General features: G+C 33.3%; 1 protein-coding gene across 1 annotated transcript in view; it reads left to right on the plus strand.

Annotated features, from left to right (window-relative positions):
- The window catches only part of CSMD3 (CUB and Sushi multiple domains 3), a 1,236,222-nt gene that overhangs the window by 812,586 nt on the left and 396,791 nt on the right, over positions 1 to 26,845 (plus strand). The window contains exon 22 of the mRNA XM_049773958.1: positions 2,030 to 2,218. Coding sequence (XP_049629915.1) covers positions 2,030 to 2,218 — 189 coding nt within the window. The remainder of the gene's footprint in view (positions 1 to 2,029; positions 2,219 to 26,845) is intronic.

Consider the following 26,845-nt stretch of genomic DNA (forward strand, 5'->3'; position numbering starts at 1 on the left):
AAAAAGTGAGGGTCCTGGCCAAATTCATAGACTAGAGGACATGGCATCTCTCTTGCTTACAGCTGATCTGGGTTTGATCCCAAGCATCTCACATTGTCCCCTTAGCAGTGCTGAGTGATCCCTAAGTGTAGAGCCAGGAATAAGCCCCGTCCAAGATTGACTGAAGCCCCCAAAATCAATTGTTTTCTTTTCTTTATAAATTTATCTTACTTTATAACAAAATGAGGATGTGAATGGTGAATGGTGATAGGAAGGAAGAAGGTAGCAATTATTCATTCGACAAGGAAATTCCAGGACTGGGGGCATGATTAAACTGGTAAAGCTTGTTCCTCAGCTCCTATTTCTGATGGTCCACAATACTACAGAGCCCAAATAGTACCTGATTGCCAGCTGTCCAGCTCAATACCACTGGCTACTTTAACCAGAAAGTAATTCTGTGCACCAATGTGCTGCTCCTTCACCCCTCCCCAATAAAACATGGAAACTTTAAAGAAAATTTTAAAACACGTTAAAAATTGCCCTTAGGTCTACACTAAAAGGAACTTAATAACAAAAGCAAAAAGTAAAGTAATTAAAAATCAACTAAAAGTCCACAAATTGTATTTATTGTAACTTGTTCTCAAACATAATTCTAAACAGGGACAAACTACATAAAACATAGTGAGTTTACAAATAAAATTTGAATGGATACAGTTTCAGTTAGACTAAGTGAGATATAAACTAAACCAGAATTATTCTCATATTATTTATTTTTGAAAAGACTTAGTTCACAGGTCAAGATAAATGTCTACATAATATCATGTTATCCCTTTTTATCTCTGGCCTTAATTTGAGTCAGTACTATAACCTTTTTTCTATAAGTGACAAATGATCTATGAGTCTGATCAAAGTAAAAATAAAGTACAGTCCTACTTTGTAATTTAATGGTATAGGAGACAATTAGCTACTTCTTAATACAGAAACAAATTATTTTAAAGAAATACACTTAAATTTCCTGAGAATAAAGTTGTAACTTTACAGATATTTAAAATAAGTGTGCTTTCATCTTTACACTAAGCATTGTTATTTTTATATTTGGGCATAGATACTTGTCTACTAAAATAATGAAGTTATTATATAATTTATAGTAAATAAAAGTAAATAGGGGCTAGAGTAGGGAATTTGCCTTGCACGCGTCTGACCCAGGAAGAACCAACGTTCAATTCCTGGTATTCCATATGGTCCCCCAAGCTTGCCAGGAGTAACCCCTGAGCGCAGCCAGGTATAGCCAAAAAAAGCCAAAAAAGAAACAAAGTAAAAAACATAAGAAAATACTAAATAAATATTTAAACTAAATATTAATAGTATATACAATACCACATTTTAAGTGAAAATAAAAAGGAACATGAAACAATTTTTCTGTTCATCATTGCACTTATAACTAACATTTTCTGAGGACCTCATATGAATTAAAATATTAATAATTTCTTACCTCTCATTTCTAAATATTATTTTTTGTTTATTTTTATGATGCCCATTTGTTTAATGGAAAATATTCTATATGTGGGCCTTTTTTATATCATACCTCACATATTAAATCATGTTTTCCAAAATATATATTGAGTCTCTATTATATCACAGAAATAAAATAATTTTATTTTAGATTTAACCCATTTAAAAATGCATCATATAATTACAAATTATCTCATTTTAAATGTGATTTTATGTTTTGAAATATTCAGTTATTATTCCATAATTCTAAGTGAAAATATATAAAATATAAATATTTGTAAAGAGAAAAAATAAGACAAAGCTATATTTTAATTGATGTCACAGAAGATTACAGGTGTTTTTTATTTCACACAAAAATACTAATTTTAAGACTGTTTAATATTTTACAAAAAAATTGGTGTAACCTTAGCATGTTCCTGTAAGTCACATAGTCATTCTTAGATTATTTGACTTAACCTTAGAATTATTCTATTTATAGAATAGAAATTGACTCTATAAATGGTTACCTTTTCTTTATCCTTTTCCTCTGAACTCACAGAATATAACCTTGAACCTTGTGAAGATCCTGGGATTCCCCAATATGGTAGCAGAGTTGGGTTTAGCTTTGGTGTTGGTGACACTCTGGCCTTCTCCTGTTCATCTGGTTATCGACTTGAAGGGACATCAGAGATTATATGTCTTGGTGGTGGCCGACGAGTGTGGAGTGCAGCTCTGCCAAGGTGTGTGGGTACGTGGTCAGCTGCTTTCATTTGCTTGTATGTGTAGTCACTGTCCATGGAGTTGCATGATTACATGCCCTTTGTTTATTAGAATCTGTTCAATTTCTCCATTTACTTTACATTAGTTATTCTAATTTTTTTCCAACTTGGCAATCTCTACTAATTTCTCAATTATTTCATTCAAGCAAGCATACTTATAAAAGGGTTTCAAATGACTGAAAGAAGTGGATAGACAGTGCAATAGACTTTATAAATGAGATAACTTGTGAGTTTAGAGAAAATAAAAATTTTATATTCTATAAAAGATGACTTTCCAGAATTTCCAACCACATATTCATAATATTTTACAATTTTAAATATATACACATGGTTCAATAAGATAAGTTAAATAAATAATAATACTCAAAAGAATTGATACAATACATATAATCTAAATAATCAGTTGTAATATTTTTCATTTCATGTTTTGAGGGCAAGAATAATAATTAATTGTGAAAATTTTACAAGTGTCAACTTAACCTTTGTAAATGAATGTTTTAAATGACAAAATATGTTAAACATCTTTTGAGAAAATGAGGACATTTTCTTAAGACTTCCATATGTAAAATATGTAGGTCCTTAGGTCATCATTCATTCACTCAGTGATTATCAATATTTATTCTTAGTTTTACAACAGTGTGTAAATAACCATTTTTAATATTTTATAAAGATATTGATATAGTCAGATGCATTATATTTACTTTATTTGAAATATTATTTGTAGTTCAAATAATATGTTTAACTTCTTTTTTATTTTGTTTTGTTTTGAGGGGGGCAGGCATACCTGGTGGTGCTCTGGGTTGACTTAAACTCTTTACTCAAAAATCACTCTTTGTGGTATTTCGGGTTCATCCAGGATACTGGGGTTCACACCTGAGTCAGCTATGTTCTATCCAAGTACCTTAATGGATGTACTAATTCTCTGGCCTTAAAAAATATACATAATTTATACTCTACTTCAAAATTTGGAAAACTTATGCAGATGTAACCTATAATATAAAAAGTCTTTTATTTTCCAATGAGGTAATATGTTCTAATAATAAAAACAAGATGAATATTTTCCATAGTTTATTCAAAATATTTCCTACTAAATAGAATATTAGAACGTTTGTATAGCCACAAATCAAATAAAACAAATATTTAGCTTAATGTTGTTCTTTCATAACAAGGAGAACTTTTCCCAGTTCATCTTATGAGCTATCAGTTAAATGCATTTATTAATGATGGAATTTCTTTTTTAAATAAAAGGCCTTTTAAGGGGTACAGGACTGAGCCATACATACTTAGCTTACTATTCAGAGATCCCTACTTCAGGTGCTTTAGGTACTTCAGGTCAAATAGTATGCAAATCAAAAACCTTAATCCCTATGCTCTCTCTGACCTAAAAATTAAGGACTTTTATAGAACTGAAATAAGAAATAACAAAAAATGTTAACAACAGGAAGTAATATTCTTAGTTTAACTTTTCATTCAGACTCAAAGCATAAATTCTAGGAAGCAGTGCTGTCTGTAGCTCTAGTTTGCTTTGTTTGTGGTTTTAGTTTGTAGTTTAGTTTGTAGATTTAGTTCATTTCATGTCTCTACTTTTAGCAAACTTGGGGTTCCACTTCTTGCCCAAATTTGTCCCACATCTATCTTTGTTTGAAGAGAGTATTTTCCAGGGCAAATATGTGGAAAAGTTAGGAACTATGAGGGTCACAGAGTGCCTTTGTGTTTATATCCAGGTCATTTTTGAGTTATCTTGCTTTTCAAAAATATGTTTTTTTCATCTATAAAAAGAATTGCAGCAGTAATAACTATTTTATTACTATGATATTTAAAAATATTAGCCACTGACAATTAGGCATCTAGTAGAATTCTTGGAATATAGAAATAACTCAGAATTGAGATGTGGTTAAGACTCTTCCATTATACTCCATTATATTGCACATAGTAAGTCCGCTGTCTATCCATTCCATCTTCTAGCATATAAAGCCACTGATAGTGGTGAATGAGTTTTATTTTATTAAACCTTGAGGTATTGTCTTTTGGGTCTATTGGGATCTTCAATATATAGCAGCATCTCATTTGACCCTTACTATAATGTTAACATATGCCTCCCATTTTTCTTCAATAAAGAGAACTTGAACTTTAGAAAAATGAAATATATTTTGTAGTACAAGATTGTAAGCCACAAAACGTTTTCTTGTGTTTAGTAAATCTTGTTCCCAAAACTAATGCCTTCACACAATGTGATTTTTTGTTTACAAATAAGTATAAAAAAATCTCAAGAATTCTAAATCATACAGAATTGACTCATTTCTTTCTTGGAAGTACCTCATACAAACCAGGTTGTTATAAAAACTGAAAAGAAATACTTTACATGTACATTTTACATACACATCTTTGTTCACAATAGATTTTAATAAATTATATGAAAATCTGACTTTGAAGCAAAGTATCTTGAAATTAATTTTATTTTATTAAAGTAGTTCTCTGAGTATGTGGGGAGTAGCTTATATTGAGGACAAGTTCAGAAAATAGACGTATCACCATGATACATTCTTTCGTCTTTGAAATTAACAGTACTTGCTTTTTACGTTTTTTGAAATTCAGAAGTGAACTAATTGTTAACGTTAATACAATTGTGTGAGGCATTGACTAAAGTTAGCAGATATGATATGAGAAATACATTTTCAAAATACATTGTCAAAATGTTTTAAATTTTGCTTCTAGAATTTTAAAATATTTTTCACTGTTTTATTTGAATCTGAAGTGTTTTATTTACGTATTTATGATTGTAAAAATGTTTATGGTTATATACTTATATGATCACAGATCCAGTTATTAATTGTAAAATCAGCATTATTTGTTATTAATATATTAATAGGCTCATTTCACTAATGCTAGTTTATTTGGAAAACTTTTAATTCTTCACTTCTTTATATTTTGTTTGTTGGGGAGCATCCAGGCAATTAGAGTATATTCCTGACTCTATTCACAAAGAACCATACATAATGTTTGCCTATAGCTGGGGTCAGCTGAGTTTAAGGCATGTCCCTTTGTCCTGCACTAGCTTTTTGTTCTCTTTCTATATTTTATTTCATATATCTCTCTGCTCAATGTAATACTTTATTAACTGTGTATTTCTCAACATTGATCACCTCATAGAAAGCTTATGTTATAGGCAGTTGTCAAATTCCATTACATTGTAATTTGAAAGTTGACTTCTATTTCACTTATTTGGAATCAAGATCATCTTTCCTTGGGATAAAGTTTTATATGATGTATAAAACTGCATATTTCCAGAGAAAACATACACGAAGTTTAAATGTTAGGTCAAGTAAAATACAAATAATTAATGTTTACTAAAATGATTTACATATAACTAAGAGTACATGAGAAATTGTCCAGGCAGGAAGAATAAGAAAACTAATATTTAAAGTAATAGGTAAACTTCCTTTTCATTTTTTATAGTTTTTTAAATTCTCATTCTGCACCTGGCTATAAATTGGCTGTGTAGTTTTGTTTTGGTAAAACGTAGAAAATTATCATAATTATGAATATTAAATGTATAATGAATGATATTGTTGATGATGGAAGATGTGACTCTAGGATTGCTTATGTGAAGCTGGAAGTGAGGGATGACAGCCTCCAAGAAGGAAATCTGCTGTTTTTTCTTTATGGACTTCAGTAACCCAAGGAATTTTCTGCAAAAGTCTAGAATTACTCTGTGTTGTAAACAATTGCACTTACAGACCTAATAACTCACCAGCCACATGGCTGTCTTCGAACTCTGCCTGGTTTCTCCTTAGTTGGTGCAGGATGGGAAATGATCCCTGGCACCCAGTTTCCCAGGAAGTCATGGATCTCAAGTTGGAGTGAGTACTTTCTCTTTTCAGAAAAGGAAAGTCAGTCCTAAATCATTATTTGGTTTTCCTAGTTCCAAACTTCTTTCACATAAAAAAAAATTGTGAGGAGACAAATAGCAGAGTTAACAAGTTTATGACCTACATAGAGAAGAAAAGATGGGAGTATGTTTTCAGGAGAGAATACAAACTTCTCCTGGGGGGGGGAGGAGTAAACATCTGCACTATTTAGTCTGAATGTGGAAAGGTACCCTAAAATAAGAAAATAAACATCTCTTTATATATGTGGAACAAAGAGGATAAAGGATAAAAAAAAAAAGGAAATACACATCTCAGAAAAGACATAACCAATGAACCATGATGTAAGATATAGGTCTCAAGAAGAAATGGTAGTAAATATCTACTTTTCTTCTGCCAAATATGTTCATATACAGTTCTCCCAAACTCCTCCAAATTCTGTTGCTAAGACTATCAAGACTTGTTGATGATAATCTTTTGTAATTCTTAGCATGACTTTGGATCCAGCAACACTGCCTTTGCAGAGGATTCCAGCCATGCTCTGGGCGTGCAATTCTGCCTTTTAATGGTTTTCTGGGCTCCTAAAACAAGTTTGTTATCTCAAAATTCTCCATGCCTTTGGGCTGATTTAGGCTCCAAACAATGTTGTTTTTTTCACTGTATATTATTAGGATCTCCCTATCTCCCAACTTACAGAAATATTGTCATTTAAGCAATAACTACTTCTGTATTTATAGTTAAAGTGAATAGTCTCATAAAATATTGAACTACAATGTTTCCTAATTCACATTTTATCTTCTTTAAAGATGATAATCTTTATTGCCATAGTTATGATTATCATGAAGCAACTGTTTCCTCAAATTACCAATGTTGAGAATGCAGGATTAAAATAACTCCTTTGACAGTGGAGAAGCAACTAAAAGTTGAGTGCAAATGTAGAGGAGACAAGACTTGAACAATGTTTTATGTTCCCGGTTTGTGATCTACTCATAGAAACACCTTAAATATTTTTCTGTAGAATTCAGTTGTTAGAAATCTGGCCTGGTTTCTATTTTAAACAGATGCAGGCCATTCTGTAGACTTAAGCTTCACTTTTGTCCAGTTCTCTTTCCTTGTGTTTGTGACCTTGTGCTAATGTCTATGGATCATTTAATTACATTATAATAATCTGGATGTAGTACTTGTTGGGGTCCCAGGCTTCTGCACCTGAGATGGCTGAGGATGTATGAGATGACAAATTCAAGTACCGAGAAAGCCTAGGAATAGATTTTCTTCTGAACTAATTAGGAAACTCCATCAATCCAGATGTGGTTATTGGGGTTAATTAAGGGTAAGGAAAATGATCAACAAAGGCATTTGAATAGAAATTGAGATCATAGTTTCCACTCAGGTATAGAAATTCTCCAATGTTTTAGGCACACTGTTCTTATTAACATTCAGCATTTCCTAAGCCCTGAGCTCTTCAGGAATGTATTTAAGCCTCTTTCCTGTCAAGTTTTCTCAATGTAAAATGTGCATGATTAATGTTGTAATTTTGTTTATGGCTCAAAGTAGTAAGAGGCATGTGACTTTCTAAAATCATATTCTAAGCACATGACAGGATGGATAGCATCCAGTTCTATTTTATTGTGCTTCTAGGGTTCATTCTAATTAATAGATATAGTATTTACAATACTGTTACCAGTAGGACTGTGTGAGCATAGAGGGCCCACTACTCCACCTCATCATCCCATTTCCCACCCAAAATCATTTTCTCTTGAGCTCAGTTAGAAACTATGGTATATATATATATATATATATATATATATATATATATATATATATATATATATATATATGGAATAGAATATATTCTTATATAACAAAAATTGAACCATTGCAGTTTGCTGCCATTTGCAACTGGTGAATATCAAGTAAATTTAGCTATAGAGGCACACATATGTCATAAAGTGATAGCATACTAATAAATGAGTTTGCTTGTGCATGCAGCAGACCTGGGTTTGATTCCCAGCAACCCATCTGGTCCCCTGAGCCTTCCAGAAGTGATTTCTGAGCACAGAGGCTAGATAACCCCTGGACACTGCCACTTGTGACCTCAAACAAAACAAAAACAAAACAAAACAAAGAGGGACAAAGAATTTTTTTCTCATATGAATATTTCTTCTTTCTTTCCCAATCAACTTATTTAGCAGCCAAATATTTGACACTTAAAATTACTACCTAATGATTAGTGATCAAGATTAAAGCTTCACATACATCTACATATCTACATGTTTATAAATCTACAATAATCCATACTCTATAAGTGACAAAATAATGATAGGTAAAATGAAGTTTCCAATAATGTGATTTATATTTAAATTACTCTGGGGGAATAGAAATGAACTTCGTGTTAATTGTGGATGGATGGAAGAATTCTAGCATTTATGAAGTGAGTATGGTATAGTTGTAATGCAAGCATAAAACACTAATAAAACTGATACTACTATAAAAATAAAATCAATACATTGCTGGTTTGGGGCTTTTTTTTTTTTTACTTTTTTTTTTGTTTTGTTTTTTGTTGTTGTTTTATTCTTTTTTATGTGTGTTGGTGTTTGTTTTTGGGTCACACAGGGCAGCGCTCAAGGGTTACTCCTAACTCTACGCTCAAAATCCCTCCTGTCATATGTCGGGATCAGAACCACTGTCCTTCTGCATGCAAGACAAACACCCTACCTCCATGCTATTCTCCAGCCTTTTTGCTTGTCTTTTATAATTGTTTGTTTCGGTTTTTGTTTGTTCTTTCTTTGCTTTTTTTTTTTTTTTTGTATTTTTTGTTGTTACGGCTTCATTATTTTTTTCTTTTGTGTTGCTTTGTTGCCTTTTTCTCCTTTCTCCCCTTTCTTCTTCTAAATTGATATTTATAACACCACTGTCCTAGACAATTCCTTCAAGTTTTTTTTCTCTTTTAATTTCTTATACTTCCAACATTACTGAAATCATCTTGCTCAGCCTCATAATTTGAGGGGGAAAATGGACGATACCAGGTCTAGACAGTCACATGAACATTCAGTGGAAATAAAAAATGATCTGACTTGAACACCAAACCCAAAGTCAACAACAATAGAATCTATACTCAATCTACAACAAACTGTACGGGGTGGCGGGTGGGGAATCAGTTACACTACCATGGGGAGGGGATAAAGGAGGGAGAAGTGGGATGCATGCTGGGAAGAGGGATGGAAGGAAGACAACATTGGTGGTGAGAACCCCCTTCTTCATTGTCACTATGTACCTTAAATATTACTGTGAAAGATTTGTAACTCACTTTGGCCACAATAAAAATTAAAATAAAATAAAATAAATATACTTATAAGCTTTTATACTTGACAGCCCTAATTGTAAACGTTTTTAAATTAAAGAAAAATTGTAAAATAACATTATATAAATGTCAAAGATGTATCACTAAAAACCAACATCTGTATAGATTTCTGATTTCAGATCTCTCTTTCACTAAACAGCTCACACCTATTTTCACCCATTCTCTTTCTTTTCAACATGGTTTTCTTATGTTGGTCTTTGCTTTGTTTCTTGTATAGATGCTTCTTTGCTATTTCCTATGCCACCAGTGAGTAAAAGCAAATGGTGTTTGTTGCATATGATGTTTTACTAAGAGTAATACTGTCTAAGTCATCCATATGGTTGCAATCTTAGGATTGGATGATTTTTAAAGTAACATTTGGCTAGCATCCCATTGTGGCTTTCTAGACTATAATATATTCATCAAATCATCTTTTGATGGGCACTTACATTGTTTTACATTCTTTTAAATCATAATTAAGACTACTCTAAGCAGAAACATGTAATTCTCTTAAAAATTTTTATGATTTTTTTTGGGTAAATATCTCAGTAAGAAATTAACTTGATGTAAAACTTCCACCAGTTTTTATTCCCTCAGAAAGCAAAGGTTTGTTTCTCTATGCATTCACTTAAATATTTCTTAAATTATTTTGAGTTATAGAAGTCCTCAACGGTGAAGTCTTATCTTTGGTGTTTTGATTACTACTTCCCTAATAAAAATGAATGACTGATATCTTTAATATGCCTATTAGTTATTTGTATGCCTTACTTTCTTAGGCAAGTGTCTAATTAGATTCACTGCCCATTTATTATTCAAGTAGTTTTGTTTGTTATTACTATGCTTTCTCTTATGCATTTATGATCTCAGGTCTTATTCCAAGCTTTAATCCCTCTATTTTTAATATTTGTTTTTTTTTATGAGTTGAGGTAAAATTTTGTGTATTACCTAATGTTATTGTTTTCTGTGGGGCTTTCCCATTTCCCAGCAGCATCATCGACAAAATTTTTCTTTGTGTGCTCCTGGCTCTAAAGTTTTGTACCTACATTTTGTGACTTTCTTTGTGGGTGTAGAGTCCTATCTCTAAGGAAAATAGTATCTCATCATATTTTTTATGTGGAAACCCAAACAAATTCCTAGAAGGCAAAATAAAAGTATAAGAAAATTGATTTTGTTAAAAAGGTTTTCTCCTATTTTTGGTAAAAAAAAAAATAAGTAACTATGAAAGAGTGATAGAACAGTTAGTAGGGCATTTGCTTTACAAGCATCCAAACTGGATTTTATCCTCAGCAACCAATATAATTCCCCAAGACTACCAGGAGGATTTTGAGTGTAAATTTAGGAGTAGCCCTGAATACTCCTGGGTGTGGCCAAAACAAAATAAAACAAATAATTTCGTAAATTATTTTTTATTTCAAGTTTGCTTTACAAATAAACATTTGCTTTTTGGATACCATCTTTCTAAATAATAATAATTAAAAAATATCCATTCTTTAGTCAGTTTCCAAGTATACCAGGAATCAAGCCAGGTCACACTGTAAATAAACAAGTGACTAATGAAGAAACATGATGATTTGGAAAGTATATTAGAAAGTTCAATATTAGCCATTATTTGTCTTCAGGCTGCAGTACACACACTTTAAGAAGCTCACATATTTTTGAAGTCATGTAGAGGAGTTTAATTCATTCATTCTCATAAACTCCCATTTAACACATCTACTTCTATTTCCAATTTTATGTGTCATTGATTTTTATCTAACCTGATAAGTTAAAAACACCTTGCCTTAATAATGATTCAAATGGAAAAATAACTATATATTACACAGCTACATGTATCACATTCTCATGTTTTCTTCCATTCTCTGGTGGCATATGCTGATATTCATTTACCACTCAGTAAAAGCAATAAATTTATGGGAACTATATGCAGCATATATGTGAGCTCTGTAATACTAAAGCAATTCTAAAGTTTAAGTATATTAAAATCTAAATAAAGGGAAATAATAGTGTTTAATATTTAACTCATTTTGATTCTGTTTATTTTGTTATTGCCTTCTGTTTTTTTCTGTGCCAGAATTATATTCATCAAAAGTCCATACATGTAAATAAAATATAAATTTATTTTTTGTGTGTTTTGGGGGAACTACAATTTGTAGGGCTCAGACTTTACAATTGCTCTGCACTCAGATATCAGTTCTGGTGGGCTCAAGGGATCATATGGAATGCTGGAGATCAAACCTGGGTTAGTTGAAGACAAAGCAATTTCCCTTACCTGCTAACCTATCTCTCTTACCCCAATTCATCAACTTAGTGAGAATTATAAAGAGGATTCTGTATAATGAAAACTAGGAATTAAAAAACTTGAATTATTCTCAAGTGTACCACTAGAAGTGATTTAAGAAAATGGTCAAAATATTCTGGTTTTTCTAATTTCTGGAAAGATGCTATCAAAAGTTTCTAAAATATAATATAACCTAATATAAAATAACCTAAAATATTTCTAGTAAAAATAACAAAACATGTTAGAAAATTTACCAATAAATTGTATACACAGATTTATAGTTTTATGCTTCTAAATTTGAATGGCATTTTCTTGAAGACTGAGAGATACTACAGAAGTTCTAGTGAATAGCTTTGATTCCTGACACCACACTAGGATGGACAGTGGTTCGAATCCCGGCATCCCATATGGTGTGATTTCTGAGAGCAGAATTAGGAGTAACCCTGAGTGCTACCAGGTATAACATAAAAAAAGAAAAGAAATCTAAAAAAAAGACTTCATAATTTTTAAATGTATTAGATATTTATTTTAGATAATATTATGCTTAGATATTAGGATTTTAGGTAATTAATTATTTCTCATTACTTCTGAAGAATTTGGAAAACATTATGAGTAAAATTGAAGGTTGCTACCAGTTCATTTCTGACTTTATTTTTTTTTATTTTTATGAGGCCATTGTGAATTACAGTTGTATTTTAGGTGTTTAGTGATAGTAAATTAGGGCCATTCAGACCACCAGTGTTGACCTCCCTGCACCATAGTTCCCAGCATGCATCCAAAACCTCCACCCCTAGCCCATGGTCTACTAGTGTAACAGGTCCATTTTGTGTTTAGCCTGTTATAGTCTGAGGTTCTTGATTCTGTTTTCATTTACTCTGGCTTGGGTATTTTTAAATTACTTTTTTTTTCTTCACTCAATTATTCCTGAGAAATCTTGGCCCCTGAGCCCCATCCACTTTTTCTTTTCTTTTCTCAATTTGTAAAAAATACATAAAAATATGAGACAGAACAAAATGATTCAAGTTCTGTGGTTATATGGAAAAGCAGGTGCCCCTATCTGGAATATAAGTAAAATTAAAAAAAGGAAAAAAATGGGGGGGGGGGCAAGTGTGGCTTTTTTTTTTTTACATAGGCACATTAAACATTGGTGACATAAGAAAGAAAATTTTATTGGCCTAAGAGATATAAGGTGTCTTCACCCATGAATAATACTGTAAAAAAAATCAACTACAGGCATGTTGGTTGATTAATTCCAATGTCTCTCTATATGGTCCTGAAAACAAGTTTTGTTCAGTTGCGTTTGACAAGGTCAGTCTTCTGTCGTTAGTGATAATGATTTTGTATAGGTCCTAGGATGAAGCCTAGGATAAAGGAAGACTTCATATTTTTAACTAAATCAAGGTGATTAATTTTCTGCATATTGATACATAATAACTAAAATTGGGGGTACACAGTTTCAGTTGTAAGTCAGTTTCCCATTGCTTTGTGAAAGCAGAGAAATAAAAGTCCTGTGGTTCAGTTCTAATAAAATTATATTTACCATAATGTTTACAAACAAATAAAATAAAAAACAAGTACAAATCAAGTAACTCTGGAGTCAGAATTTATTTATTTATATTTGTGTTTGTATGGGTCGTGTGTTTTGGGCCACAGCTGGTATTTAGAGCTTCCTTCTGGCTCTCACTCAGGGATCACTTCCAGTAGCCTCAAGAAACATTTGGGTGCTCGAGTTGGCAGCAGGCATGCCAGACACCCTAGCACTTCATTATTGCTCAGAACATCTTGAGCCATAATTTTACCACTACAGTGGTCAACAATAACTTCATTTAAATAAAGAAGAAAATTGGTAGAGGAGCGTTAGCGCAATCTAGAGCAGTCCTTGGATTGATTCCCCGGTGTCCCATATGGTCCCCCAAGCCAGGAGCAATTTCTGAACGCATATCCAGGAGTAACCCCTGAACATCACAGGGTGTGGCCCCAAAACCAACTTTTTGGGTAAATGGCTCCGTTAGGAGAAGTTCTTACTGCAAGGTCCACAACCAGCAGTGTTTAGGGTTTACAACTCGCTTTGTGCTCAGGAATTATTCTTTGCGGGGCTCATGGTACCAAGAATGAAACCTGGGGTCAATTGTATGCAAGGCAAATGAACTACCTATCATCCCATGAACTGGCCTGAATACAAGCATTTTGAATGAAGAGCAGGTGGTTACTGAAGCAAATCTCAGAGAGTATATCATTAGCATTGCATGCCAAGAGAAGTAATGGTCTAGCTCTCTCATTGCTTAAAGGCCATAGAAGTGTTATTGTAATCCCCCTGTTAGATAAGGTTGAAATCCCTCAAAGCCCTGTCTTAGGTTAGCCTTGATGTCTTGTATAGTCAGCTATCTATAGACACCCATTCCAGGCTTAGGGCCACAAGATCCTACTATAAAGTGGGATCAAACATTTGTTAATAGGAGATATGAAATATATGTGAAGCTCTAATAATGGCCAGAGATCATAGTTAACTACCCTTACTACAAGCAGATGATGTCTTTATCTCTAAATTCATGAATAGACAATGAAAAGTTGCAAAAAGCATTGTGCATGACTGAAATAAAACTTTTGCAATTTATTCTGTTGAATTTATTTCTTCCTATCTCTTACCATGGCTTAAGATAGTATTAATAATTATCTTTCTAAAACAATCAAATGAAACAATATTCTGTATAATTGTACTTTTTTCCCAAGCCAAATGGTGTAACCAGGATGAGTTTTTGTTTGTTTGAAGCTACACCCAGCGCATTCAGGGGGAAACTCCTGACTGTATTAAAGGATAACTATCCTGGAAGTGCCTAAGGGAAACTATGAGGTGACAGGGAATAAACCCAAATAAATCACAGCAAGGCAAGTGTTGATATAAACTGTACTATATCCCTAGCCTTTTTTCACCTTTTATTTACTTTAGTTTATGAGAGCAAAGTTGTTTTCCTTAGGAAGGACATAGTTTATTTAGCCTTACAACCATAAATTAATTATAACTGGCCATTTTAGTCTACACTGTCCTTCTCTTCTATAATCCACTTGCAATGTGGTAAATTAACACAGCCTTTCATGATTTGATAAATATATTAAAGACACAAGCAATAATAAAGTTGCCTGAAGAGATAACTAAAAGAGTTTTATAATTATATAGGAAGCAATAAAGCTAAATTTATAAAAATCTAGTATGATAATAAAAATAAAATTTTAAAACTGAAATAATGTTTTAAATACTGTAGTTGGAATAAATTTTTCTAAGATGTGATTCATTTCAGGGCAAAAAAGACTACAGCAAAGTGAAAGGCTTACTAGATTTTTTTCTAAGTGATATAAAAAATAAGATATAAATTGGTGCCTGAAGAAATCAAGTATCTCTAAGAATGGAAAAGAGCAGTTTGCATTTTCTATTTCATAAAGCTGCATTGAAGGTGAATAACGTCAATTTGGTATTAATAACTTCATTCACTTGGATTTAGAAAACAATGTATTAATGGAGAGGCTTGTATTCTAACCTACCTCTTTAAAAGATAATCTTTTTAAGAAACCACTTGTAAAACCATCGGGACTGCACTTTTGTTTTTGTTAGTTTCAATTTTCATTCTTAGATATGTCTGTTGGTGTTTTTTTGCTATTTATTCTATTAAGTTTGAATGGCTGTGAGATTCTAAACCTATGTTTATTTCCTCTGGATGATTCAATTTAGTTAAAGTTAGTCCAGACATTCTGTATGGGGGGAGAGAGAGAGGAAGAAGAGGCTAAGAAGAGAGAGTAGGGGAGTGGAGGAGTGAGAGAAAAGAAAAAAAAATGTTTGTCCCAGAGACAGGGCAGGGGAGAGGCATAAAGGAGGATGGGAGGGAAATTGGAGACATCAGTGGTGGGAAATGTGCACTGGTAAAGAGTATTGTACATTGTATGATTTTACTGTGGAAAAAACAACAAATGTATTATAGAATAAGCTTATAGCCATGGTGGTTTAATAAAGTAGATTAATAGAAAAAAAAGATGATTCTTCTGAACTACTTTATTGCTCTGTGACTATAGACTTGAAAACTGTCAGATGGTTATCAGCCTCTTAAAGGAGGCAGCTGTCTGTGGCATTGTTTATTATTGTACCACTTGTGAGTGTAGCTTTGACATAGCAAAGGAGCGTATTATCAGCATAAGAGAGCATAAAGCTTATTAACCTTGTGATCAATCATTATGAACAAAGTTAACACACAAAGAAGGGGTCTTTATTTACATGATCCTTTCCATGTTCACAAAAACCACAATTTCTTGAACTATTTTATGAGGTCATATTGTAACACACTACTAAGACATTCTATTCTACTCATCCTACCTCACGATCTGAGTAAAATCTTGTTGCGAGACAAAATCTGCCTACTAACTGGAAAATTAGAAATGTGACTACTGTATTTGGGGATAACTTAAAAAACACAGATGGCTTTATTTGGATTGTGTTTTAGAAATATAAATGGGGGGGTGGGAGGGATAGCATGGAGGTAATGCATTTGCCTTGCATGCAGAAGGTCGGTGGTTCTAATACTGGCATCTCATATGGTCCCCTGAGCCTGCCAGGAGCGATTTCTGAGCATAGAGCCAGGATTAATCCTTGACCGCTGCCGGGTGTGACCCCTCCAAAAAACAAAAACAAAAACCAGAAATATAAATGGTAGCTTACTTCTTTGGGATATAGGTTGGAAGCTCTTGGTACTTGCAGCATTTATGGTAAGGAGGAATCTGTAATTAAAAGTAATCACAGAAGTATCAGAATTTGCTTTCTTAGCTACCTTCAATGACTTTTTTTTTTTTTCTAGTTTTGTAAAGAATACAACTCTACCCTCTTGGTTAGCAAAGGTCAATTTCTGTTCCCCTACTACAATCTGGGAATTAAATAGAAGATGTTTCCCCAGTTGACAACTGGGAAGCACTGATCCTCCCAGCTGAAGATCCATATAAACAATCTATATAAACAATGTTTATATAGTACCAAAAGTGAAACTGGAATACCTAAAGGATAATGGGAACTAGCCTGGGGAGTAGGTGAGGCAATGATAAGAAGATCAAAATGAACAATGAGGCTTAAGAGTGCCCTTGAACAAAACATTATTAATAGGTATTCTTTCCTTTAACTAGAGCTCTCAGTGAGGGAGGAGAAATGACCCAAGGTCAAGCCCAATTAGAAAATACTAATCAAGGGAGGATAATGATCCACCTATTTGTCTCTTTATCCCCATCTCCCATGGTGGTATCTCAGAAGCTTTCAGGCTCAAGGAGAAAATCCCTGGAACACTCAGCATAGGATCTCCTGAACAAATAACTCTACAGAGGTTCCATCTGCCATGCAATTTGGGAAGAGAATCACAGGGGAATCCAACATATCGATTAATTTAGAACCCCTGAAAGCATACATTTTCTTTATAATATCTAATAAGCTTTATTCATAACAATTGGAAAAAGCTGGAGGGAAAAGGGAAGTGAAAGAGCATTAAATCATGTTTATAGGAAAAACAGAACTAATATAGGTCAGATTAAATAAACTTAATCATAATTTTTGGCTGGAAAACTACTTTTTATTTTGAGCTTAATATGTCTTTATCTATCTAGAAGGTGGCTGCTCTTTCGTTTATATCTTAGTATAAGATATTACATATTTTATCCCTAAGAATAAAAGATAACCTTCATAGTGTTTTTATTATATTTTAATTATGGTCTCAAGAAATTCAACTGTCACTGAGTCACAGGAAAGTTTAAAGATTTTCCAAAGGAGACTATAGTATCAGTATTTTTATTTGAAGCAAATTATACTAGCAGAAAACAATTGCTATATGCAAATGTTTGTCATAAGGGATACAAACATTAAATAAGCCAGCGTTGGTTCTTATACTCTTTATATATTCCCAAACTGGTTCTTGCTTACAACAGTGACATCTGTGACTCTCAGAAAATACTATCATTTGGCAGTGTAGATAACTGGAGGAGATAATTAAATGTTATTGCCTCTTGGTTCTGAATTAGGTTTTGATGCCCCATCTCAGGAGAGGAAAGACTTTAATTGAAGTTGCCGCCGACCAACAGTACCTAAACATTTTTTGAAATGAGAAGAAAGGTCATGGCCATGTTAAGCAAATGGATTTTAAAATTGCTTTTAATTATGTTTTCATAAAGCCAGTATGTGTCTTATTTATATACATGTATAGTTTTATTTCATTTTTAGTATTATTAGTATTGAAATAATAATAAATATGTATGTTATTGGAATAGAAGCCAATTCTTATTAAATAGTATTCTTGTTTGTTATATAGTGTGTGCTTAATTAAGATATGGACAAATGCTCCTAGACTTTAAAACAAAGAAAAGAACATTAGAATTAAATATTATAATAATTTAGTCTCAGAGCATTGTATTATTGTATGTCTTCAGGAACAGTAATGGGATTAGATTTAGGATGAGTACAGTAGAGTAAAGCTGTGTTAATTCTGTCTGGTAAAAACCTTAAATCATTAAGCAAGGAGATAAAATAAAATAAAATATTTTCATCATATTTCTGCTTTTACCTATTTTCTCTTTACCAGAAGTTTACCTATACCGATTTCAGTTCCTCTACTAGAGGATACATTGACTAGAGGTATGATAAAAATTTTATTTATTATCCAATATTGTTGATAGGAAAATCATAAATTGTTCCTTAAAAAACTTAATAGTTAAATCCAGAATTCATAAGACAAGTATGAGTCAGGTATGATTGTGCATATTTAAATAAGCAATATACTCAGTAATTATAAAAGTCACTAAAATTACTAAGAATATATATGAAAATAAATTTAAAGCTTTAAAAAGCTATTTACAGAATTTAAACTTGCTTTTCAAACAGGTGTTTTAAGGAAAAAAACCTTTCCACAAAAGACATATGTGATTACAAGCTATTTTTCTATAATTCTGCATTATACCTTCACATTCACCCTAAATTCTAGCACAATTATTGCTATATGCAAGGTGTAAGTAATATATTCCTCTTCGTGTATTTTAATCAGCCTGCTAAGACTATACACACTGATGGTTGATTTGTATTCATACATTTTGCTCTATCTTGCTGAATCACATCATTAGACATTTCATTAAATAAACTACTGAATTCTATAGGCAGAGTATATTTAGTCTTTTCCTATAAAAATTGAAAGTCAACTCTATAGGCCCATTATTTCCTAAATTATATGCTAGGCTTTTTTATGTAGAATATATTACTTTATATCAGATATTTTATTAATCTTTTTGATAATATACCCTTTTCTAACCATAGTATGTAAAACACACTTGTTCTAATTTATCTGAGTAAATGAACAAACATGTTACTTCTCACAAAATTATTGTATTCTGTCTAGAAAAAGAAATTCTTATTTACTTTTAGCATTTGGAGATTTTGTGTAAATAAGTCTCCTTGTATTCCAAACTCCTTAGTCTAATACATATATTTAATATTTTCATCATATTTTAATGGAAGCTCCCCTTTTTCTTTCTTTTTTTTTTTTTGTGTGTGGTTTTCGGGTCACACCCTGAAGTGCTCAGGGGTTATTCCTGGCTCCATGCTCAGAAATTGCTCCTGGCAGGCATGGGGGACCATATGGGGCGCCGGGATTCAAACCGATGACCTCCTGCATGAAAGGCAAACGCCTTACCTCCATGCTATCTCTCTGGCCATCCCCTTTTTCTTAAGTGAGGGAAATAGAAATTATTTATGGGGTAACAAGGATTCAATCCTCAGTATCCTATATGATACCCTGTGTACTACCAGGAATAATGCTGAATTATTCCAGAGCCAGGGATAACCCTTGAGCATCTAAGTGTGATCCAAAAGAAAATTCCAAAATGACTCATGAATTTTATGAAACCACACACCCTCAATCACCTGTTCAAAATCTCTCCTGTTGCATTTCCTTCTACCTCCCACCACTTCACCCCATAATATAAAATCATGCAGTTGTCAACTGGGATTACTCATGCTGAGTGTGAAGGAGCAAAAGTGGTAAGGCATCTGCCTTGCCCGTGCTAGCCTAGGACTGAAAGCGATTCAATACAACAATATCCCATATGGTCCCCTAAGCCAAGAGCGATTTCTGAGCACATAGCCAGGAGTAACCACTGAGCATCACTGGGTTTGGCCCAAAAATAAAAAATACAAAAACATTGAGATTCACTGATGGAAATAATGTGTGCTCACAGTGAGTTTTTTTGATGTCCACATTTTTATGTAACCTTGGAGATGAATGGGGGGGGGGGACATTGACATGTCATTGCATATTATGAGAGGTACAAATTTAAGCATATCATCATTAACATTTTACCCAAAAAATCCTTTGATTTTGTGACATATGTTAATGTCACAAATGTAAATATCAATAAAAGATGCACAAAATATATAAAAAGAGTAAAAACAGAATGAAGACAGATTGTAAATTGCTAAACTTATTGAACATCAAGTTATTAAGAGAATGAGTAGTCAAAATAAGTATCATAAACATGAAAATAATGTAAATGTTTTTACTTTTAAACTCGGGAAGATTTCAGGAGACTGGAGATCTCTAACAGTTGGATTATTCAGACAAATCAGCAGTACAATGCTGGATATCTCTGATAATGTGCCCTGCAGTATGTTCATTACTCAGTCCAACATGCTGGTGCCCAGGGGTCTCCCCAGTTACACACATGGAAGAATTTAGGGGTCTGTTAGATTGCAACTATTAATGTTCGGGAGATTGACATGATCAATCATGAATTGATCAATTTTGGGGCATGCACTTTATATCCTGTCCTACCCCTCCTGATGCTGGACATTATATTTTGTTTAAATAATTTTTATAGTGATCAAAAGTGAATAGCAAATCTTTCACAGTAATCTTTAAGGTACATAATGACAATGAATGCCATTCCCACCACCAGGGTTGTCCTCCCTCCACCCCTTTTCCAACCATGTGTCTCATATCTTCCTCCTTTGTCCCCCTGAGTACTATTGTAACTGTCCCCCTCTGTGTATAGATTGTTGTATAGCTTGTGTATAGCTGTTGTTGTTGACTTTGGGTTTGGTATTTAAACTGATCATTTTTTTATTTCCACTCAATGATCATATGGCTATTTGGTCCTGGTACTGTCCATTTTTATTTCCCCCCTCAATTCATGGAACAGAACAAGATGATTCAAGTTGTGTAGTATTTTTATAACATTTATCCTTCTAGTAGCTCACCAAAAACTTATTGTGGAGAAGAGAAATAATACACTCGAACAGTGCCAGACATTTCACAAATCTGGTATTACATTAAGAACCCCATGCTGGTAAATTCTTTGGTAATGTGACTTTAAGTAAAATAACAATTCTTTGTTCCTGGGCATTTTTTGTTTGTTTGTTTGGCCACAGGCAGCAGCAGGGGTTACTCTTGGCTTTTCTTTTCTTTTCTTAAATTTATTTATTTATTAATTGACTGATTGATTGCTTTAATGGCCACACTCAATGGTACTCAGGGGTTACTCCTGACTCTGCACTCAGAAATTGCCCCTGGCAGGGTAACCCTATGGGATGCCAGGAATCGAACTGGGTCCCTCCCTGCGTGTCAGCCACATGCAAATAAATGCCTTACCAGTGTGCTATCTCCCTGGACTGGCTTTTCACTCAGAAATTGCTCCTGGTAGACTCAAGGGACCATATGTGATGCTGGGGATCAAACCCAGGTTGGTCGCATGCAAAGCAAATGCCATACCTGCTTTGCTATCACTCCAGCCTATCTTCAGTTTTTATTTGTTTTTTTTTGTTTGTTTGTTTTTGGGCCACACCCAGCGGTGCTCAGGGGTTACTCCTGGCTGTCTGCTCAGAAATAGCTCCTGGCAGGCACGGGGGACCATATGGGACACCGGGATTCGAACCAACCACTTTTGGTCCTGGATCGGCTGTTTGCAAGGCAAACACCGTTGTGCTATCTCTCCGGGCCCTAACTTCAGTTTTTATAAACAAGAGTAAAGGTTCTATAACTTCATTCTGACAAATCCACCCCCTCCAGTTTTCTTTTAGTAAGATCTAAAAATGTTTGCCATGTTTCACAATCATTTTATGAATTAATTCAACCATGTATTTCTGTTCATGTCTTCCCATTTAAGCTTAAGAATGGTTAGAGTATTCCAGAAACTCAGGATACAGTGACTTCAACTCTTTTCAGTAACCTTCATTACAAAACATTCTAGCACGTATGCAGTGACTGTGTACTCATTGACCAAGCCAATGAAGCAATTATGCACACTTTTGACAAGTAGGAGGAAGCTGAAGTACCCAGAGAAAACTGAAAAAGATACTGGAAGAATGGGGCAAACACACTCAGATACATACTCTCTATCTAGTAAATCTTCTCATTAACTTTGTAATCAAAATACACCATAAGAAATCACTATTATTCAAGAACCCATTGTACATTGAATTAATCTTATTATTCTGTACATTGACCCTGTTGTTATACAAATAATTCTACCTTTAAAACTGAGATCTCAATACCCAAAAATAAGATGATTCATATTTAGTAACACAGTTAATAAACATATGTCATTGAAATCTTATGGTCCACACTTTATTTCATACTTCATATTTTTTTCAGAAGCATGTAGCATGATCAACTGTAGAAATATTGCAATTTTATAAAAGCGATTTATTTTATTTTCCCCAGGAGTTAAAAAATGGATAAAAATTAAAAAGAAAATGATCTAGTAAACCAAACTATTTAAGTAAGCATATCTTATTATAATTTATGACAGTATTCTTAGTTTTATGACAATTTTCAGAAAAAAGTATTTGTTATAATTTGTTCTCAAATTATCAAGAAAATTCTATTTCAAGGACTTTTTATACTGTATGGTATATTAAAAAATAAAGAGATGTAAGATAGACATAGATAGATAGATAGATAGATAGATAGATAGATAGATAGATAGATAGATAGATAGATAGATGATAGATAGATAGAGAGAGAGATATAGATAGATGGATAGATATAGATAGATAGATAGATAGATAGATAGATAGATAGATAGATAGATAGATAGATAGATGATAAATGATAGACAGAGAAAGAGATAATCAGGTATATCCTTTGCATGTGGCAGACCCAAGTTTTAGTTTTATCCCTTGATTTATGGTATCCTAACAAGATTCTACGTTAGAAGCTTCTTAGCATCACATATCCCAGGCCTCCTGAATATTGAATGGAAAGCCCCCTCCTTCTAATAGAATTAAAATTTAATGAATATTTTGATATGATGTTGCTAGATTAGATTATGTCTTTCTTTATATATGAATGATATATCATATATGTTATATTTATATATGTATAAATTCTATATATATATATATATATATTGGGGCAAGAAGGGACACACATTGCTTCAGAGCATTAATCTTGATATTCACTCAACCATCTGGGCAGAACAGCAGCCTTTTTAGTGTTTTAAAATCTTTTATATCTGGGCCAGTGAGGGTGATACAGTGGTTAAGGAAATATTGACTAGGGTTTGAGGTGCAGAAAACTATTTGTCCTTTAAATCCAGACAAAAGTGATATCTGAGCATGGAGCAAAGAAGAAAGTCATGAGAACTGCCAGGAGTGGCCCATAAAATAGAAATAAAATTAAAATGCTTATATCTAATGCTAGTATTGACTTCTTTCAGAATGTCTTTCGCATGTGTAATTACTATTGATTTTATTGGAACATAATTCTTTTACAAGCTCTCCTATATCTTACATTAGAGCTATTTTTAGTCTATCAAAGGTTAGTCTTCATTTATTAACTTATTCATTCATTTGTCTGCTTTTTAATTTCAGGTTTAGTTTATATGACAGTATTTTGCTGAGTAATGCTAATATAATAAAGAAAAAATTTAAAGTTTATGCAAATTACAATGATCTCATTAGGACAAATAAATGAGGTCTTAATTTATCTCCTCTTACTATCACAATGTCAAGTGAAACCAATTCATTAGGAATTTCGTGAACACTCAGTTTAATAACAATTGAAAAATTTATGACATCTCACATCAAGTATCCCTTCTCTATTTTAATGGAAAATATATACCTCTGACTAATTCTTATGTCATAAAATAAGGAGTAATATGCTCTTTATTGTAGCGGGAAAGGCTAACATTTTTTTCTTTTTTGGAGTCCAGAGAAGAGCTTCTCAAAAATTATTTATTTGTCAAATAGAATTAGATTTTTCCAAAATAGAAAAGGTAGCAAAAGTCCCCTGGGCAACGAGTACAACATAAGTCAAACAGGTAAAACAAATATGTCTACAAATATGTTTTAGGTCTGAGGGGCTTTTTCATAGCTCACTTTTGAATCCCAGTTCAATTATAGATGTTGTCAAGTTGTAACTAACACTTTAGTCATTCTACTTTTTGAACATTCAATGAAGGCCCTATTTCCCACCATGACATATTATTGTATACACTGCTCTGTGTTGTTGAGAAGTTTTAGTATTCGTTATTAGAATGGATTTATTAGTAACTATCATCTCAGGATCCAGAACCATAATACAGTGGGGAGAGGACTTGCCTTACATGCAGCCTTTGCTAATTTAACCTCCAGCATCTTACATGTCCCCTGAACACTATCAGGTGTAATTCATGAGCACAGATGCTGAAATTAGCCTGGACTAGAGTTGAGAGTTACCCCAAAGGAAAAATCTAATAGATAAAATAAAGAGAATCTCAGTAGTTTTTCATAGGTATAAAGTCTAGTATCAAGAGAAATACATACTGTGTATGAATATGGGCTTCAAAGTAGTTTCTATAGAAAGTTAGGAAATTAAGTATTTTATAAAACTCCTTTGATCCCTATATATTAGATATAGGTTCAATTTTTATAAATATTTGTTTTTGAGTTCTTATTATAAACATACTGTACAAAACAATTCTTTTTCTTCATGGTCTTGTTCATGAACTTATTGTAGTTCTATTGTACTTATTCTTCTGCTGCTGTTCTTCCTATTCATCTTCAACTTTCTTTTTCTTCTCCTCCTACTTCTCTTCATTTGTATCCTCCCCCTCATTTTTCTTTCTCCTTTCCTAGCCTATTCCTTATTTTCATCCTTCTCCCCATATTCCTCCTACTCTCCTAAATCAATTTCAGGCCCAAATTCAAGCTGGCTTCAGATAAACCATCATCTTACCTTCTGTATTCTATTCTTCTCTCTAAAATGTACCATGTAGCAAACCATCTTCATTATCACACTGTATTTTTAACCCCAAAATGATGAGTCTGAAGAATCAGGGTATCCATGAAAGATTAATAAACCAAGCCAGTAGGGAATAAATCATGGAGTCAATCTGCCTTTCCCTCATGGTCCAAGTGCACCAAGTCAAAAATTGACCTTTCTTTGTAAAACCAATACCAATTCAACAGGAAGGGGAAAGTTGAGAGAGACAAAAGTACCTATCTAGGTGGTCTTTTACATATAAAATGAATAAGTATAAGGAAAAAGAAAGTTGGGGGACTGCCTTTGTTTGAGGTTAGTAGATGGGTGTCATTTTATAATTCCATTCTTTCTGTTTAAAACAAAACAAAAAGTTTTTTAGAAAGTCTTCTAAAGTTTTGTTCTACTGATCTTTGCCAGGGGTGGGAACCCAAGATCAGAATTTATAAAAAAATAGTTGCTATTTTGCACAGGCACAGTAAAAATTGGTTTTAAGAGCATCAAAGGTCATATTCTGCACATATTTTCTCAAAACAATCAGCTTTTTCATATCTTTGTCTTATAAATATTATGGAATTTTTTTCATAGACCTCTTTGAACATAAACATTAGTATCTTTCTTCAGATAAACGTAATAGAAAATTCTTAAACATTCCGTTTGTTTGTTTGTTTTGGTTTTTGGGCCACACCTGTCGTTGCTCAGGGGTTACTCCTGACTGTCTGCTTAAATAGCTCCTGGCAGGCACGGGGGACCATATGAGACACCGGGATTCGAACCAACCAACTTTGGTCCTGGATTGGCTGCTTGCAAGGCAAATGCCATTGTGCTATCTCTCAGGGCCCCCCTTTGTTTGTTTGTTCGTTTGTTTACTTGGCCACATCTGGTGAGGCTTAGGGGTTACTCCTGGCTATGTGCTTAGAAATTGCTCCTGGATTGGGGGAGCATATGGGATGCTGGGGGATCAAACCGCAGTCTGTCTAGGCTGGCACTCACATGGCAGATGCCTTACTGTTTGCGCCACCATTCTGGCCCCAAGAAAATTCTTTAACATTCTTATATTAAGCATTGAAATATGAGTCTAGAACATCTGAGTTCCTTTTCATAAACTTCTCTAAATAAAATGAATAAAACATTTCTGCATATGCATATACAGTTTTAAAATAAAATGCTAAAACATTCTTATAGTGAGCATTTTAGTAAGCGTCTATATAATATAAAATTTTCTTTTCCATAGACTTTTGTGGACAAATGTATTTAAAAACATTTGCAGAGATAATTTGAGAATAAGTTGCTACAATATATACACAATCAAGCATCTCAACAATTGGGAAACATTCCCAATTGGATAGCTGAGAATTATTAAAAATATGACAAATTTATGCATGTCCCTGGAACTGTGCAAACTAATATTAAAGCACTAAAGTTGAATACAAAATGGGGCATAGAACAAATAGCTATTAAGAATCTATACAGGGGCCAGAGAGATAGCATGGAGGTAAGGCGTTTGCCTTTCATGCAGGAGGTCATCGGTTCGAATCCCAGCGTCCCATATGGTCCCCGGTGCCTGCCAGGAGCAATTTCTGAGCCTGAACCCAGGAATAACCTCTGAGCACTGCCAGGTGTGACCCAAAAAAACCACACACACACACACACACACACACAAAAAAAAAAAGAATCTATACAGATAGAACACACAGTTCAACGAGGAATATAATAACTGATGCAAATAGGATCAAGAGTTTTACTTAGAAGAAAGTTGCAGAAGGTTCTGAAAAGAGTTTCTCCTGAGTTGGGATTCAGCTGAGCTTGGATTTTTTATCTTCTTCATCTTCTCCTGTAGTAGACTGCTGAGCTATATAGGGATGGAAAAG

The sequence above is a fragment of the Suncus etruscus genome, chromosome 5, assembly GCF_024139225.1.
Source record: "Suncus etruscus isolate mSunEtr1 chromosome 5, mSunEtr1.pri.cur, whole genome shotgun sequence".
NCBI lineage: Eukaryota > Metazoa > Chordata > Mammalia > Eulipotyphla > Soricidae > Suncus > Suncus etruscus.